At 40.7% G+C, this 18,426-nt stretch overlaps 2 protein-coding genes, 2 long non-coding RNA genes and 1 pseudogene across 5 annotated transcripts; 1 reads left to right on the forward strand and 4 right to left on the reverse strand.

Moving 5' to 3' along the window:
* Window positions 1-36: 36 nt before the first annotated feature.
* On the reverse strand, window positions 37-9,049 carry LOC128194260 (uncharacterized). Of its 2 annotated transcripts, none has more exons than XR_008245640.1 (2): window positions 3,460-9,049; window positions 37-367 (listed from the first exon to the last, which is right to left on the reverse strand). It is a non-coding gene; the product is annotated as an uncharacterized LOC128194260 (long non-coding RNA). The 2 variants fall into 2 exon arrangements; XR_008245641.1 differs by having other exon boundaries at window positions 533-9,049.
* On the reverse strand, window positions 9,047-9,337 carry LOC128194281 (50S ribosomal protein 6, chloroplastic-like). The gene has a single exon (XM_052869471.1). The coding sequence runs from the start codon at window positions 9,335-9,337 to the stop codon at window positions 9,047-9,049; it is 291 nt and encodes a 96-aa protein (XP_052725431.1).
* A 446-nt stretch (window positions 9,338-9,783) lies between these two features.
* LOC128194261 (uncharacterized) lies at window positions 9,784-12,426 on the forward strand. Its single transcript, XR_008245642.1, has 2 exons — window positions 9,784-10,293; window positions 12,176-12,426. It is a non-coding gene; the product is annotated as an uncharacterized LOC128194261 (long non-coding RNA).
* A 738-nt stretch (window positions 12,427-13,164) lies between these two features.
* On the reverse strand, window positions 13,165-13,455 carry LOC128194282 (50S ribosomal protein 6, chloroplastic-like). Its single transcript, XM_052869472.1, has one exon. It carries the CDS (start codon window positions 13,453-13,455, stop codon window positions 13,165-13,167), a length of 291 nt encoding a protein of 96 aa, XP_052725432.1.
* Window positions 13,456-14,392: 937 nt separating this feature from the next.
* On the reverse strand, window positions 14,393-16,438 carry LOC128194283 (pentatricopeptide repeat-containing protein At4g38010-like; annotated as a pseudogene).
* Between the last annotated feature and the right edge of the window lie 1,988 nt (window positions 16,439-18,426).

Raw genomic sequence — 18,426 nt, forward strand, 5'->3', positions numbered from 1 at the left:
TCACCGTACCTAAGAAAGTGAATTCATCCAAAACAATTGCACAGATAAAAAGTTTCATTTGAGATTTAAACAAGAAATATAAGATAAAATGTTTAAAGAGTAGCGAATATGAGGCTTGAAGAAAACAGAGAAAGCATGAAAACGACGACGCAGTACCGAGTGTGTAACATCCCAAAAATTCACCCTAAAAATTAAAATTTATATTCAAAACTTAAATGTTGTAATAATACATAACATCCCGAACATAAACTAAAATTTATACATCAGTTTTAAGCTCAGACGCAACTGCAAAGATAACCTTAAATCCTTCTAATTCGAGCTTCCATCTCTTCCTCCATTTGCACAGGATCACGTGACAATCCTTCAACTGCTCCCGTATAACATCACACATTATACGATCATCGCATTCACATGCACAAACAAGCAAAGTAAGGGTGAGCTAACCTGAAACACATCATTTATAAAACGTGCATAGTTATTTCAATACAAATATCATATAATAATTAAATCAGACATCCTCAAGCCAACGTACCACAATTCCTGTTGGACACTCATTCCATAGTACCTAATAATCAACCCAGTACACAATAAACTCTCATCCGGACGATACGTTGATGAACAAATCAACGGAAAGTGCCCCACTTGTAATTTCATTCTTAGTCCCCTCAATATGTCCACAATCAACCACAAATCAAGACATCCTACTACAGTACCCTCAACCTCAATACATACCCAGATATCATATCATTACTGAATCAAACGATAAAACAACGAACTTATATTACATCGGATACTGTTTACACGAACATTAAGATTGATCACTTAAGCTCGAAACTAAACATCAACCGCTATTATACCGATTACCATTAGGTCGAATACCAAAAGATCAAACGCTGATTAAGATCAAGTACTTAGACTTCACATTAAAACAGTGTACTCTGCTAGAACAATTACTATTATTTCAAACACTATTCGAACTATTGCTCAAAGATCAAATCTCGCACACCACAGATTAAGTACCATTCAGACGAACACTTTATTGATCACTTTACTGGATTTAATTCTATCTGAGGATAACCTCATCGAGACCAGATGTTCCCTACGTACAACCACTAACTATTAATGATCCCTACCTGAGACAATCATCATCCGACCCGAGCATTACCTATGAATGATCACTTCCTGAATCATGCATCATCACAACTAATCACTATTTATTAATTAATCGTTACCTCAACGACTATCAAGGCTGGTCACTCCCTATAAATGATTACAACCTCAGAGCAACATCACCAATAAAGATCATCCCCTATGAACCATCGCTACGAGACAGAACACTATAATAAAGAACGCTTGAGTCTGGGTTAAACGCCTAGAGTACTCTGCTGAACACCTCAGTACTGACCGAACGTAATCAAACTAAACCTCAGGTTACCAAATTAAGATCGGACGCTAGCTACCTCAGATCCACTAACATCAAGATCAACTGTTACCTAATAACACTCGCTACCTGGAAATAAATAACACCAAGACCGAACGTCACTAGTAAGAACGCTCGTTACTACCTATAGATCCAACAAGTTTAATTCCCGTCTCTCTCTCGAAGTATTCCAAATCCAACTTTATCTGCACTACCATCTCTCCTGTATCCGTACGACCATCACGGTTAGAAACCACAGCCACAACATGCAAGAATGAATAACCAGAATTATCACATTATAAACCCACTACATATACTATAATAATTCCCATGATAAATCGACTCACATGACACTGCATACTAGTCTTTCATAAACTGATGTCGTTTACTTGTAATTCGTCGTCATAACCTGCTCTCAATAACAGGCGACTCGAGCCGTCATCCATCGCGACTTCAGACCTATCTCCCCGACTCCTCAAGGACTAACGAGTAAAAACATCGATACTACGCGTAACGATGCACTATACTCAACACGAGCCGAAGTCAGTGGGCGAGACATTCACCTCCTCGCGCAGAAGAAGGTGACACTCGAATCTCCGTCTCACGCGTGAGACTAGCAAAAATGCTAAAAAGACCGACGAAGTTACAAGTAAATAACATAGTGTATGTACCACCTCCAACCGAATAAACGTGCTCAATCACGAAGTCATACATATTCTCAATAATATGTATAACTAGAATATACGTGCTCAATCACGAAGTCATACATATTCTCAATAATATGTATAACTAAACCAATAGAATAAACGTGCTCAATCACGAAGTCATACATATTCTCAATAATATGTATAACTAAACCAATATTGGATCAAGGAAAATAACCAACAATTCTCAATAATTGCTTCAAAATACTCCCATGGATTCATGCATTATTACCGAACGCTATTTCCAACTCTGATGCTGTCTGAACGAACGTCCTGAAATCAATCCTCATCAAAACCGAACGCTGCCGAGCTCCCAGGACGAACGCTCATAAAACCAAGGACGAACGCTCTCAAAATCAAGGACGAACGCTCCCAAAACAAAGGACGAACGCTCCCAGAAAACAAGGACGAACGCTCCCAGAAAACAAGGACGAACGCTCACTGAAACAAAGGACGAACGTCCAAGATCCACACCGAACACTTAAAACCGAACGCTCCCTTATATCCAAAAACCGAACGTTCACTTATACTCAAAAACCGAACGCTCGTTATACCCCAAAAGCCGAACGCTCATAATTATCACAACAAATCCAACATACCTCATACATTTACATACTTCCCACATAAATCATATCATACTATGCATTCCAACATTCCACATGCATAAAAATCTGTTAAGCAAACAACATTAATCAATCTAATACACATTACTAAACAATAACAGTCTCAAGAGAACCACTAAACAATACAAATCCCCGTAACTCATACTTAGGCAAAGAAAATGGCTTTGAAACCATCACCAACAGTTCCGGAAGGGTCCAAAACCTCTAAAACGACTTAAGAAACGTCCAAAACGGACACCCGGAACCCCAAAAACTATCAAAAACAAAGACAAAGTCACTTTTTTCGAACACCTCGCGCCCGGGCGCCAACAAGGGGCGCTTGGGCGCGACTTTCTGCGAGACTCTCGCGCCTGGGCGCCACCGGGGGCGCCGGGCGCGAACCAGAAGTCGTCCAGCCCCATACCAGTTGACAGCAACCATTTTGCACCTGTTTTGATCAATATGATGACTCTAACAAGTCATAATACAGTGGGTGAAACTGTTCCAAAGGCTCAATAACACTCTAGACCCCAAATGCTCAAAATCACTACCTCACTTCCTCTCCAAATGACTAAAAGCTATGAAATTCCAATTTCTTTCAATTCCAAAGCATACAAGATTTCATACATGAATCAACACATCAATTTCAATCCAACCATACATACAACCACAATTTTCCAGCATCCTACTCATGCAACCACTATCAACATCCAGAAAATCCAACTCCCCTTACCTCTTGAAGACTTCCATGTAAGTTTTGGGATCAATCTCCTCCCAGACGTGCAGATCAAGATCTTCCAGGAACTTCAGCAGCTCTTCACTTCCTTTTCCAGTTCTTGATGCAAGAACTCCATCATCACCAGATGCCCAACTCAGTTCCTCCTCTAAGCCCCTTCCAAGGTTGGAACAGCTTCCCATGGGTGCTCTTTGGACGGGTGAAAATGGGAGAAAGGGTTCCCTCCCTTTGGTTGCTCTCCCTCTCTCTCTCCCTCTCCTGCCAAAAAATGAATCCCACACCTTGCAAAGCTTCCCGTAAAATGCACCCCCAATAATTGCATCTTGATAGTCAAAGAGGTGGGTGACCACCATGTCCCCACCATGTCCAAAAAAATACGGGTCTTACATTCTCCCCAACAACAAAAATTTTCGTCCTCGAAAATTAAGCTTATCGGAACTAGTCGAGGTAAGTTTCTCTCATCTCATCCTCTAACCTCCAGGTAGGGTTGCCTGTGATACCATTCCAGATGACCTTAAATCGTTTAACAGTTCGTCCTCGATCCCTAGTGGTTGCACTTCAAATGACAAATCCTTTCTGGCTTGCATACTCTCAACCTTAAACACTTACCTAAAATGATCTTCATGCTTTCGTGAAGGAGGAAACAAGAAACTTCTTCAAGAAAACATCTAAGAAGTCATTCACGACCGCAAAGTTTACACTCCGAGTTCTCCTGCACCGCAAGATCTGCAGCTTGAGTCGCTTCCATGGGTGATAACACTAAGAAGCAACTATCATTTTCTAGGAGGTCTTGCCTTAAAACACTGATCGACAAAAACATACCTTTGTCTTCATCGTTTGAAACCTTTCATCTTAGCCTATGATCAAACCTTTCTTCTGTGTGAACTACTAATCTTGAAACATCCAACTAAACTTGACTCTGAATCATCCACTTGCTGATACAACTTGATCATCTCCTTCAAATTTTCCCACTTAACTTAAGATCCTAACAATACTTCATTCTCTTTCAAATACCTCATGTCCTGCCTTATCTGACTACCTCTCGAAATTTTCTCCTTCTACTTCCTTTCTTGATACTTATTTCCCCTAGTCTGCTATAGAATTTCCTATTCCTTTCTTAACTTAAATTTTAGGTCATCCACCATTTTCTTATTCAGATTCCAACCATCACTAATACATAGGTTCATGTTACCAAACTCTCACAGCGTCACCCCGTTTCTCGCCAACACGTCCTTTTCTTCTGACTGTTAACGTTACTGATATTCTAAACCCAACTCATTTCTCCAACCTTGTTACAACCATATTTATCCAAAGCTTCTCTTAATCTAGCCTCTGAACTTCTTGCGAACGTACAACATATGACCTTATGACTTGATTTCTGGAAATTTTCATCACTCATAACCTTACTCCTAAACTCCAATATCTTCACTCGCCCTCCGAAGCTTAACTTTTAGTCTTCTAACTCCTATCTTCGCGGCAAGATCTTGTCTCAAAGGCTTAAACCAATTCTAATAAAGGTATACAACTCAAGTTGTCCTTGAATATGCATTCCTCTACTACTATCGAGCACAAAAGACTACCACAAAAGCAAGAACAAGACACGAATTACTACAGGAAACACCACTAAAACTCTAACCTTTTCTTAACTCTAACCTTCAGAATCAAGAAAGGAAAATCGTCTATGGTAAAAGTCATGAGTGTGCACCCTCATTACTCTTATCAAGACGTTTTCTGTTCTCAAAACATCTAGTTAGATACACATCTTACTATATAGACACGGAGGAAGTGGTAAATCAAACCATTTACACTAAATTCTTCACAGCGAAGACACGGTAAACCCACAACACAGAGGTCATCCTAAGGATGAACTGCTCTGATACCATTACTGTAACATCCCAAAAATTCACCCTAAAAATTAAAATTTATATTCAAAACTTAAATGTTGTAATAATACATAACATCCCGAACATAAACTAAAATCTATACATCAGTTTTAAGCTCAGACGCAACTGCAAAGATAACCTTAAATCCTTCTAATTCGAGCTTCCATCTCTTCCTCCATTTGCACAGGATCACGTGACAATCCTTCAACTGCTCCCGTATAACATCACACATTATACGATCATCGCATTCACATGCACAAACAAGCAAAGTAAGGGTGAGCTAACCTGAAACACATCATTTATAAAACGTGCATAGTTATTTCAATACAAATATCATATAATAATTAAATCAGACATCCTCAAGCCAACGTACCACAATTCCTGTTGGACACTCATTCCATAGTACCTAATAATCAACCCAGTACACAATAAACTCTCATCCGGACGATACGTTGATGAACAAATCAACGGAAAGTGCCCCACTTGTAATTTCATTCTTAGTCCCCTCAATATGTCCACAATCAACCACAAATCAAGACATCCTACTACAGTACCCTCAACCTCAATACATACCCAGATATCATATCATTACTGAATCAAACGATAAAACAACGAACTTATATTACATCGAATACTGTTTACACGAACATTAAGATTGATCACTTAAGCTCGAAACTAAACATCAACCGCTATTATACCGATTACCATTAGGTCGAATACCAAAAGATCAAACGCTGATTAAGATCAAGTACTTAGACTTCACGTTAAAACAGTGTACTCTGCTAGAACAATTACTATTATTTCAAACACTATTCGAACTATTGCTCAAAGATCAAATCTCGCACACCACAGATTAAGTACCATTCAGACGAACACTTTATTGATCACTTTACTGGATTTAATTCTATCTGAGGGTAACCTCATCGAGACCAGATGTTCCCTACGTACAACCACTAACTATTAATGATCCCTACCTGAGACAATCATCATCCGACCCGAGCATTACCTATGAATGATCACTTCCTGAATCATGCATCATCACAACTAATCACTATTTATTAATTAATCGTTACCTCAACGACTATCAAGGCTGGTCACTCCCTATAAATGATTACAACCTCAGAGCAACATCACCAATAAAGATCATCCCCTATGAACCATCGCTACGAGACAGAACACTATAATAAAGAACGCTTGAGTCTGGGTTAAACGCCTAGAGTACTCTGCTGAACACCTCAGTACTGACCGAACGTAATCAAACTAAACCTCAGGTTACCAAATTAAGATCGGACGCTAGCTACCTCAGATCCACTAACATCAAGATCAACTGTTACCTAATAACACTCGCTACCTGGAAATAAATAACACCAAGACCGAACGTCACTAGTAAGAACGCTCGTTACTACCTATAGATCCAACAAGTTTAATTCCCGTCTCTCTCTCGAAGTATTCCAAATCCAACTTTATCTGCACTACCATCTCTCCTGTATCCGTACGACCATCACGGTTAGAAACCACAGCCACAACATGCAAGAATGAATAACCAGAATTATCACATTATAAACCCACTACATATACTATAATAATTCCCATGATAAATCGACTCACATGACACTGCATACTAGTCTTTCATAAACTGATGTCGTTTACTTGTAATTCGTCGTCATAACCTGCTCTCAATAACAGGCGACTCGAGCCGTCATCCATCGCGACTTCAGACCTATCTCCCCGACTCCTCAAGGACTAACGAGTAAAAACATCGATACTACGCGTAACGATGCACTATACTCAACACGAGCCGAAGTCAGTGGGCGAGACATTCACCTCCTCGCGCAGAAGAAGGTGACACTCGAATCTCCGTCTCACGCGTGAGACTAGCAAAAATGCTAAAAAGACCGACGAAGTTACAAGTAAATAACATAGTGTATGTACCACCTCCAACCGAATAAACGTGCTCAATCACGAAGTCATACATATTCTCAATAATATGTATAACTAGAATATACGTGCTCAATCACGAAGTCATACATATTCTCAATAATATGTATAACTAAACCAATAGAATAAACGTGCTCAATCACGAAGTCATACATATTCTCAATAATATGTATAACTAAACCAATATTGGATCAAGGAAAATAACCAACAATTCTCAATAATTGCTTCAAAATACTCCCATGGATTCATGCATTATTACCGAACGCTATTTCCAACTCTGATGCTGTCTGAACGAACGTCCTGAAATCAATCCTCATCAAAACCGAACGCTGCCGAGCTCCCAGGACGAACGCTCATAAAACCAAGGACGAACGCTCTCAAAATCAAGGACGAACGCTCCCAAAACAAAGGACGAACGCTCCCAGAAAACAAGGACGAACGCTCCCAGAAAACAAGGACGAACGCTCACTGAAACAAAGGACGAACGTCCAAGATCCACACCGAACACTTAAAACCGAACGCTCCCTTATATCCAAAAACCGAACGTTCACTTATACTCAAAAACCGAACGCTCGTTATACCCCAAAAGCCGAACGCTCATAATTATCACAACAAATCCAACATACCTCATACATTTACATACTTCCCACATAAATCATATCATACTATGCATTCCAACATTCCACATGCATAAAAATCTGTTAAGCAAACAACATTAATCAATCTAATACACATTACTAAACAATAACAGTCTCAAGAGAACCACTAAACAATACAAATCCCCGTAACTCATACTTAGGCAAAGAAAATGGCTTTGAAACCATCACCAACAGTTCCGGAAGGGTCCAAAACCTCTAAAACGACTTAAGAAACGTCCAAAACGGACACCCGGAACCCCAAAAACTATCAAAAACAAAGACAAAGTCACTTTTTTCGAACACCTCGCGCCCGGGCGCCAACAAGGGGCGCTTGGGCGCGACTTTCTGCGAGACTCTCGCGCCTGGGCGCCACCGGGGGCGCCGGGCGCGAACCAGAAGTCGTCCAGCCCCATACCAGTTGACAGCAACCATTTTGCACCTGTTTTGATCAATATGATGACTCTAACAAGTCATAATACAGTGGGTGAAACTGTTCCAAAGGCTCAATAACACTCTAGACCCCAAATGCTCAAAATCACTACCTCACTTCCTCTCCAAATGACTAAAAGCTATGAAATTCCAATTTCTTTCAATTCCAAAGCATACAAGATTTCATACATGAATCAACACATCAATTTCAATCCAACCATACATACAACCACAATTTTCCAGCATCCTACTCATGCAACCACTATCAACATCCAGAAAATCCAACTCCCCTTACCTCTTGAAGACTTCCATGTAAGTTTTGGGATCAATCTCCTCCCAGACGTGCAGATCAAGATCTTCCAGGAACTTCAGCAGCTCTTCACTTCCTTTTCCAGTTCTTGATGCAAGAACTCCATCATCACCAGATGCCCAACTCAGTTCCTCCTCTAAGCCCCTTCCAAGGTTGGAACAGCTTCCCATGGGTGCTCTTTGGACGGGTGAAAATGGGAGAAAGGGTTCCCTCCCTTTGGTTGCTCTCCCTCTCTCTCTCCCTCTCCTGCCAAAAAATGAATCCCACACCTTGCAAAGCTTCCCGTAAAATGCACCCCCAATAATTGCATCTTGATAGTCAAAGAGGTGGGTGACCACCATGTCCCCACCATGTCCAAAAAAATACGGGTCTTACAGAGTGAGTGGCTAGGCAGAGGGAGGCGGAGGAGCAGCGGAAGCAGAAGAAGCGTCAGCAGGAATAACGAGAGTCCAATCCGGAGGAAGAGGAGGCATAAGATCGTACACATTTGGCTTGCGGTTTATATCCCATGGCTGCGTCTTCCGTGGCCGAGTCTTCATGTGATGCGCAGTCGCTTTCTTCTGCGGCCGAGACGAACACACTATCGTCAATCCTCCGTCACTTCTCTTTCCAATTCCCAGTGCTTGTGGTGGCGCCATCACCACTCCACACCCAAACATGCTTGACAACGACGACATCCTTCTCTCTTCTCGCTTTTCTCTTTTCTCTTCTATTGTTTCTCAAACACTCATCTCTTACCGGTTTATCCCTCTCAGATATTTTTCCAAAACTTCCCAATTTACCCTTCGAATTTTGGTTCGGAGGTACAAGGCCCAAAGGTTATTTGCTTTTTCCCTCTTCGATAGTTTCCTCCTCCATCCATTAAATTTTTCCTTACACGACATTATTCTGGAAAGTTTTGAAGAGTGTAAAAAGAAAATTGACAGGGTACAGAAAGAAACATCCTCCCTCTTCACGAACTTTACTGGGCCTGGTCTTTTCTTTCTATACCTTTTGGGCTCCCCTTTTGCAGATGTAAGGAATCGTAAAATTAAAAAAAAAAAAAAAAAAAAAAAAAAAAAAAAAAAAAACAAAACAAAACAAAACAAACGGGGGAAGGAAGGAACGTTGGCCACAAGGAGACAGCCCACGTTGCTTCCCCATTCAAAAACAAGAAAAAAGAAAATAAAAGGAGGCTCGTAGGAGAAGAAGAGGGGAAGAGGGAAGAGTTTGGGAAGTTAAAAAGGGAGCTATGGGTTCTGCCGGGAGGGGAAATCCCTGCTGCCATATCTGTGAGAGGAGTGTTCGGAGCTGCTTTTGGAGGAGTGAAAGAGTTGTTGCAGATATGGGAGAAGAGAAGAGGAGAAGCTGAGGAAAGGGGGTGTCTTCATTTTGGCATGGGAGAGGGAGCGGGAGAGCAGCAGGAGGAAGGGAGCCCTTCCTTCCTTCCGTTTCCAGCCAACCAAAGAGCGCCCGTGGGAAGCTGCACCAACTTCTAAAGGGCTGAGAGGAGGAGCAGGGATGGACATCTGAGGAGTCCTTGCAGCAAGATCTGGAAGATGAAGTGGAGAACCATTGAAGTTGCAAAGGAGATCTTGATCTGCACTTCTGGAGGAAGATGGATCACAAATTTTACAAAGGAAGTCTTGAAGAGGTAAGGGGAGCTAGATATTTTGCGTTTTGATTGTTGAATTATACTATGTTTGGTGCAAATCTGAGAATTTTGGGAGTGAAAATGGGTTTCTGCGTTTTCTGGAAAAACCTGTGATTCTGCATAATCTGCAGAATCGCGTTCGTCCAATTTGGTCTCAAATTGAACGTTCGTCCAACTTGACGAATTGAACGTTCGTCCTGCCAAATTATCTGAGGGTTCGTCTAGTTTTTGGGGACGCTCGTCCAGCTTGACCTTGTGAACGTTCGGTATTTTCTGAACGTTCGATTTTTATATGTATTTTGATGAGCGTTCGTCCGAAACGGCGACGTTCGTCACGTTGTTGAGTGAGCGTTCGTGCATAAGAGTGTAGTGTTCGTTCATGAGTTAGAATTATTTATACGTTCGTCCTCGGTTCAGCGCGTTCGTCCAAAGTGTTCGGATTAGTGTTCGTCCAAAGTGTTCGGCTTAGCGTTCGTCCAAAGTGTTCGGCTTAGCGTTCGTTCAAAGTGTTCGGCTTAGCGTTCGTCCAAAGTGTTTGGCTAGCGTTCGTCCAGGTGTTCGGCTTAGCGTTCGTCCTTCCTTTGAGCGCTCGTCCAAACGAGTGTTGTTTTCGATTCTGAGCGTTCGGTCTTTTTGTAAAATGACGTTCGTTCATCCGGAAAGGGCGCTCGTCCAAATTGTTAGATGGCATTCGTCCATTTTGAAGAGACGCTCGTTCAAATTGTTAAATGACGTTCGTCCAAATTTGCCTGGTGCTTGAAAAGTACGTTCGTCAGATAGCGTTCGTTCGAGTTCGGTGAACAGTATTCGTTCAAATAGTGTTCGGTCTGTTATTTGGAAATGGCGTTCGTCCAGCAACGTTCGTTCCACAACTGATTGGATGAATAGTGTTTGGATGAATAGTGTTCGGATGAATAGTGTTTGGATGAAGAGTGTTCGGATGAATAGTGTTCTACAAATAGTATTGGGTTCAAAGTTGATTTTCTCTAGAATTGAATCGTGTGTGTTTACCTTGCATAGTGTTGGGGAGTGCCAGCAGACTATGCGAGTGTAAAGATGTATCATGTGTATTTACCTTGCATAGTGTTGGGGAGTGCCAGCAGACTATGTGAGTGTAAAGATGAATTATGGGTATTTACCTTGCATAGTGTTGGGGAGTGCCAGCAGACTATGTGAGTGTAAAGATGAATTATGGGTATTTACCTTGCATAGTGTTGGGGAGTGCCAGCAGACTATGTGAGTGTAAAGATGAATTGTGGGTATTTACCTTGCATAGTGTTGGGGAGTGCCAGTAGACTATGTGAGTGCAAAGATGAGTCGTGTGTATTTACCTTGCATAGTGTTGGGGAGTGCCAACAGACTATGCGAGTATAAAGATGAGTGTGTGAACTGTGGGTTAATGAGTTGTGTATTTGCATAGTGTTGGATAGTGTCTAATGTTCCACCAGGCGGTAGTGCCTAATGTTCCACCAGGCAGTAGTGCCTAATGTTCCACTAGGCGGGAGTGCCTAATGTTCTACCGGGCGGGAGTGCCCAAATTTTCATAAAGCCACCACGAGTGCAAGACCCGCCATAGCTCGGTAATCATTCTAGTCCGGACGAGTCAGTCTATAAAGGAACAAGTCGGGGTATAAAGTAACAAGTCTTGTGATGTCAGTTTACCATGTTTGGATGAATGTTTACATGTAATGGAAGTATGTGAATATATGGATCAATGAGTATGCTTTAATTGTTATTTTATATGAACCTATGAATGATTGCATGAATTAATTGTGCTAGGAGATAACATGCTTTTTATATCTAGCTCACCCTTGCATTGTTTGTGTTGTGTGCCAATTTGGATATGTTATTTGGCGATGATCATCCACTTGGATGGGAGCAGATGGCGGGGAGGATACCTTGGGAGCAGCTCTTGATGGAGACGGCAGTGCTGCAACCTAGCATTACTAATTCTTATTTCGTGAACTCGTTTAATTACATTTGTGTGTATTTTAAGTTTTAAATTTTTCGTGATTTCCATGGGAGATTCCAATAATCGTATTGTCAATTTCTGCACTATTCTGAGGATGACTGTAATCCTTAAATTACTCTTGACTGCTTTCCTATATTATGCATGATGACGTCTTTATTATATATGCATGATGTATATATTTGGGATGTCACAACAGACACCTTTGCTGAAATTAATCCATGATTCGATAAAAGTACAGAAGCATGAACCATTTAATCTCTAAATTTATAATGATGAATTAAATTTGTTTTTTACACTGATAGACAAGAAAAATTATTTCCAAAATGTTAATTAATATTAATGTGGTCTCTCTGAAATTAATTTAATCATTTCTTATTAACTAGTGTAACACCTGTAACATCCCAAAAGTACAGTAAAATCATATAATAGAATTAATTACACTAAATGATAAACCAATTCAGTTTTATATTAAACAAGCGAACGCTCTTGACCGAACGGCCTTACATAGAGTTGCCAAAAGTGAACTGTACAAGATTCAAGGGAGAGGAGGCTGAGTGCGTAGGCAGAAAGAACATCTGTCTACAAGAATTCAGAAATATAAAGGTAAAGGAAGTTGCAAAGGGTTCCTGAGTGCGTAGGGAGAGTGTCTAGTTTTAGTCTAAAAATTGACGTATACTAGACGCATTCAGAAAACCTAACCATCAGTTCGCAAATTAATCGAATTCTCGTGCTCACCGTACCTAAGAAAGTGAATTCATCCAAAACAATTGCACAGATAAAAAAGTTTCATTTGAGATTTAAACAACAAATATAAGATAAAATGTTTAAAGAGTAGCGAATATGAGGCTTGAAGAAAACAGAGAAAGCATGAAAACGACGACGCAGTACCGAGTGAGTGGCTAGGCAGAGGGAGGCGGAGGAGCAGCGGAAGCAGAAGAAGCGTCAGCAGGAATAACGAGAGTCCAATCCGGAGGAAGAGGAGGCATAGGATCGTACACAGTTGGCTTGCGGTTTATATCCCATGGCTGCGTCTTCCGTGGCCGAGTCTTCATGTGATGCGTAGTCGCTTTCTTCTGCGGCCGAGACGAACACACTATCGTCAATCCTCCGTCACTTCTCTTTCCAATTCCCAGTGCTTGTGGTGGCGCCATCACCACTCCACACCCAAACATGCTTGACAACGACGACATCCTTCTCTCTTCTCGCTTTTCTCTTTTCTCTTCTATTGTTTCTCAAACACTCATCTCTTACCGGTTTATCCCTCTCAGATATTTTTCCAAAACTTCCCAATTTACCCTTCGAATTTTGGTTCGGAGGTACAAGGCCCAAAGGTTATTTGCTTTTTCCCTCTTCGATAGTTTCCTCCTCCATCCATTAAATTTTTCCTTACACGACATTATTCTGGAATGTTTTGAAGAGTGTAAAAAGAAAATTGACAGGGTACAGAAAGAAACATCCTCCCTCTTCACGAACTTTACTGGGCCTGGTCTTTTCTTTCTATACCTTTTGGGCTCCCCTTTTGCAGACACCTTTGCTGAAATTAATCCATGATTCGATAAAAGTACAGAAGCATGAACCATTTAATCTCTAAATTTATAATGATGAATTAAATTTGTTTTTTACACTGATAGACAAGAAAAATTATTTCCAAAATGTTAATTAATATTAATGTGGTCTCTCTGAAATTAATTTAATCATTTCTTATTAAGTAGTGTAACACCTGTAACATCCCAAAAGTACAGTAAAATTATATAATAGAATTAATTACACTAAATGATAAACCAATTCAGTTTTATATTAAACAAGCGAACGCTCTTGACCGAACGGCCTTACATAGAGTTGCCAAAAGTGAACTGTACAAGATTCAAGGGAGAGGAGGCTGCTAGTTCTTGTTTCATTTCAGCAATAGTCATAAAAAATAAACTCAAAACATACGTGTACTTTTCGATGAAAACGACACATTCCGGAATAGACAATTTCTGAAACCACCACTTAACTAACTATGCAAGTACTTGGTCAAACAACTGCTTTAATTTACACAAGTCGTGTAAATTATGTTTATCTTCAAGAATTTATCTTCTATAAAATTGGAATCTCATTTGGAAGAAAATAAAAAAATCAGCATGCTCATGCTTCAGGAAAACTACTACCAGTAATGGTAGAGTTCTTCTATTATTATGACCACGTGCCATTGAATGAGTTGACGCATTCCGTATCTATCTGAACTTACCCAAGTGGCTTCTATTTCTATTATGTTTGTCTCATGTCAGAGCTTGTGGCATAGTAACTACTGTCGTCAAAGTTCAGGTGACCATTGACCGATCGCTCACAATCATAAACATTAAACGTTGTCACTGTCACGGGCAAGACAAAATTTCCCTTTGGCCCCTAAAAGAGGGTACCTATGAAACCATCTTGCTCCTGAGCTGCTTCTCAATGCATAAGCTTAAGCTTAATTTGGCAAGGAGTGACCCCGTATCTTTTCCATAAATGCAGTGCTCTCGCGTTGTAACTATTATGAACTTCCATATCAAGTCCCAATCTGGCCTGGTTTGAGCATAATAAATAAGACAAGTCTAAAATGATTTAGAGACACTTTATAGAATGCACCATTAGAAGTTGTTCAAGTCCATAGACAAAATACGTGAGCTCAGGGTCAAGTGTGCTTGTCTGATTAGCAGAGGGTATTAATATGCCCCTCAGAGTATATTTGATTGGCAAGGATGTCCAATAGTACGTAAATATCCTCACTTTGAGGATGATTACTGTCTCCAACTAAAAATTCATGACTCTTACCATCCACCCTTATAATGCTAGACCCAGGAGCCTTGCTTATTCCTTTCTGCTTCATCAGTCTCCTAACATTTCTCACGTCAGCCCATTTCTTGTTAGAGGCATACAGATTAGAAAGAAGCACGTATATGCCACTATCTTGAAATTCAAAATTCTGCAGTGATTTCAAGATTTCTTGGGTGAATCCAACATTCCCATATGTATTACAGGCACTCAAAAGCGCTCCTATGATCTGCACATCAGGGGACATGGGCATTGTCTTTATCAACTCCACAGCTTCCTCCACCAGTCCAGCTCTGCAGAGTAAATCAACCATGCAGCCGTAGTGTTCTAACCAGGAAGAAAGGTTGTAGAGGGGACTTGACATCTCATTGAAATACTTTCGGCCTTCGCTGACCAAAGCCAGAATGGCAGCAAGCTGTTAAAACAGCAAGAAATGTCACTTCATTAGGCTTTGCACCTGACACTATCAAATCTTTAAATAGCTTCAATGCTTCCCTCCCAAGTCCATTTATTGCTAGGCCACCTATATAGGCATTCCAAGTACGGATATTCCTAGAAGGCATTCCACCTATATAGGCATTCCAACACAACATTGCATACCACCAACTCCTTCCCGAACAGACATTTGAGACCCAACCCATGAATTCCTTTCCCCAAATTTAAACAACCCAATTTCCCACAAGCCCCAAGTATGCTGACAAAGGTTGCCACATTAGGTTCCACATCCATTCTCAAAAACAATGCGATGGCCTCATTAAACAACCTAGCCTTGACATACCCAGATATCAAGCCAGTCCAAGAGACCACGTCTCTCACAAGCATGTCATCAAACACCTTGCCAGCACCAACAGTGTCCCCAGAAATGCAATACACATGGACAAGAGTGTTTTGCACATAAATGTCGCACCACAAGGCAGTCTTCAAAGCTACGGAATGAAACTGTTTAATCTCTACAATCCCATAAAACTTAGCACAAGATTTCAAAACTGCTGGGATAGTGTACACATCAGGCACAAAACCATTCCTAACAGTCCATCTATAAATCAGGATTGCAAGCCAGGGTAAGTGGCCAGAGGCATAGCCAGAAATCAGCAAATTGCAAGGGAAAGAGCTCAAGTTCCAATCAAATTGCTTCAGGAAATTGCAAGGGTAATGAACATCTGTAACATGTTTTCCCAAAAAAATTGCAGCCTTGGAAATAACCAAGTCATTGGCAACAAGGACAGAAGTCAATAGATGCGCATGAATTTGCTTGAAGGATCTCAAGCCATTGCTCTTGTGAATCAAATCCAAGAGAACCGATTTCAGAGATTGCCCAGCCTTGCTCATGGTAGTGATCAGTGCTCAAACAATCCATCCAAAATCTTTCACTGTTTATGAGTGGACATAGCCACACTTAGTTATTGGCACACAAGGTTATCAAAATCACAAGGAGTTTACGTTCCCACACCCTCTAACCTTGGTGTATTAGTAATTTTGAGCGTTCGGTCTTAAATTGGATTCTTAGGTTTGAATCGAGAGCGTTCGGTTTTGGTGCAATAGTGATTATAAGCGTTCGTCCTAAATTGGTATTCTCAGGAAGTGATCTTGAGCGTTCGTTTTGGTGAACTAGTGATTGTAGTCGTTCGTCCTTAATTTGGATTATTAGGTTTGGATCATAAGCGTTCGGTCTTGGGTATTAGTGATTGATAGCGTTCGACCTGGATCAGGTATTTTGAGGTTTAGATTGTAAGCGTTCGGTCTTGATGTATGAATTATGATTAGCGTTTGATCTTGATCTGATAGTGAACGTTCGATCCTGATGGTGATTATTCTAAGTTAGTGATCGTTCATAGAGAACGTTCGGTCTCGATGATGTTTGTCCTCAGGTAATGCTCGTAAAAACTTAGCGTTCGATCTAGATGAGGTTTGATGTTTGACCGATCGTCCAAACAGTGTTCGAATAATAGTATTCAGTCTAATAGATGTTCGCTGTTTTAGCGTTAAGTCTAAGTGCTCGATCTTAACGTTCGTTCAATAGTGTTCGACCTAATAGTATTCTGTCTATCAGCGTTTGGAGTTTTAGCGCCCAGCATAAGTGCTTGATCTTAGCGTTCGTTCTTTTGGTGTTCGAACTAATGGTATGCGGTCTAATAACGTTTGGTGTTTTAGTGTTGAGCCCAAGAGATTGATCTTAACGTTCGTCCAAGCAGTATCCGATTTGAATGAGGTGTTCGGTTTTAGCGTTCGGCCTAATAGTATTCGATTTAATATGGTGTCCTGTTTAGCGTTCGGTCAATAGTGCTTAATCTCATGACGTACGGCCAAATAGTGTTCAATCTAATATGGTGCTCGGTTTCTAGCGTTCGGCCTGATTATGATGGATTTTATAGTGTCCGTCCAAATAGCATAGTGTTCGGCAATTTAGCTGTCGGCAGATAGCGTTCGTTGGAATAGCGCGGTGAATAGTGTTGGCTGCAACACCCCGAAATTTTGTGTTACGCTGACTAATTTTTCCGTAAAACACGTAAGTAAAAATTCAAATTTTTAATATTCAACTTCCACGGAAAAATAGTACGTTATTTATTACAAACCGATTATTCCGAAAATAAAACGTTTAAATAGTCAAGATCGACTACAAACAAATACATTCCCAGTCATCTATCCCATCTCTCTTTCATCCTTTATGCATGTTCAGAAATATCAGCCATCACATCTGCAATAACATCTGCTCCCGTATAACATCACACATTACACGATCATCGCATTCACATGCACAAACAAGCAAGGGTGAGCTAACAAAATACAATTCATATACATCATAAATATACTCATAATAACATACTGTCATCCACACCTTAACCAGATCAAACTATATACCCAAGTACGAATTATGCTTCAACCATATGCATATACCAATATTTATCAAAATATCAAATTAGAATGCATACGCCAATATACATTACAAAATAAATCAGACTACATCCACCAATATTACAGATCAATCAAAATACATACACCAATTTGTACTAGCGTCACTCCCATCACTCTTTTCAGAGCTTCCCCGGGCCGTTACACATTACCCTAATGTGTAGTGCTGCTTCCCATCACTCTATAGGGAGATTCCCCGAGCAAGTACACAAGTCACCCTCCATTACTCTAATCAAGAGCTTCCCCGGACAAGTGCAAGTATACCCCTCATCACTCGCCTAAAGAGATTCCTCGGGCCCGCAAGCACAACGCCAATCAAATTTTGTAATGAGCTTCACCGGACTAGTACCCCACGTCACCCCCATCACTCTTACATAAATGTAAGAGATTCCCCAGGCGGTTACACACGTCACCCGTGTATAAGGTTACTTCCCAACACTCTATAGAGCTTCCCC

Source organism: Vigna angularis, chromosome 10 (genome assembly GCF_016808095.1).
Source record: "Vigna angularis cultivar LongXiaoDou No.4 chromosome 10, ASM1680809v1, whole genome shotgun sequence".
Lineage (NCBI taxonomy): Eukaryota > Viridiplantae > Streptophyta > Magnoliopsida > Fabales > Fabaceae > Vigna > Vigna angularis.

What these genes read in the sequence shown, in the direction of transcription:
- LOC128194281 (XM_052869471.1), bottom strand. Translation starts at nt 9,337, where the DNA reads ATGTCGTCGTTGTCAAGCATGTTTGGGTGTGGAGTGGTGATGGCGCCA.
- LOC128194282 (XM_052869472.1), bottom strand. Translation starts at nt 13,455, where the DNA reads ATGTCGTCGTTGTCAAGCATGTTTGGGTGTGGAGTGGTGATGGCGCCA.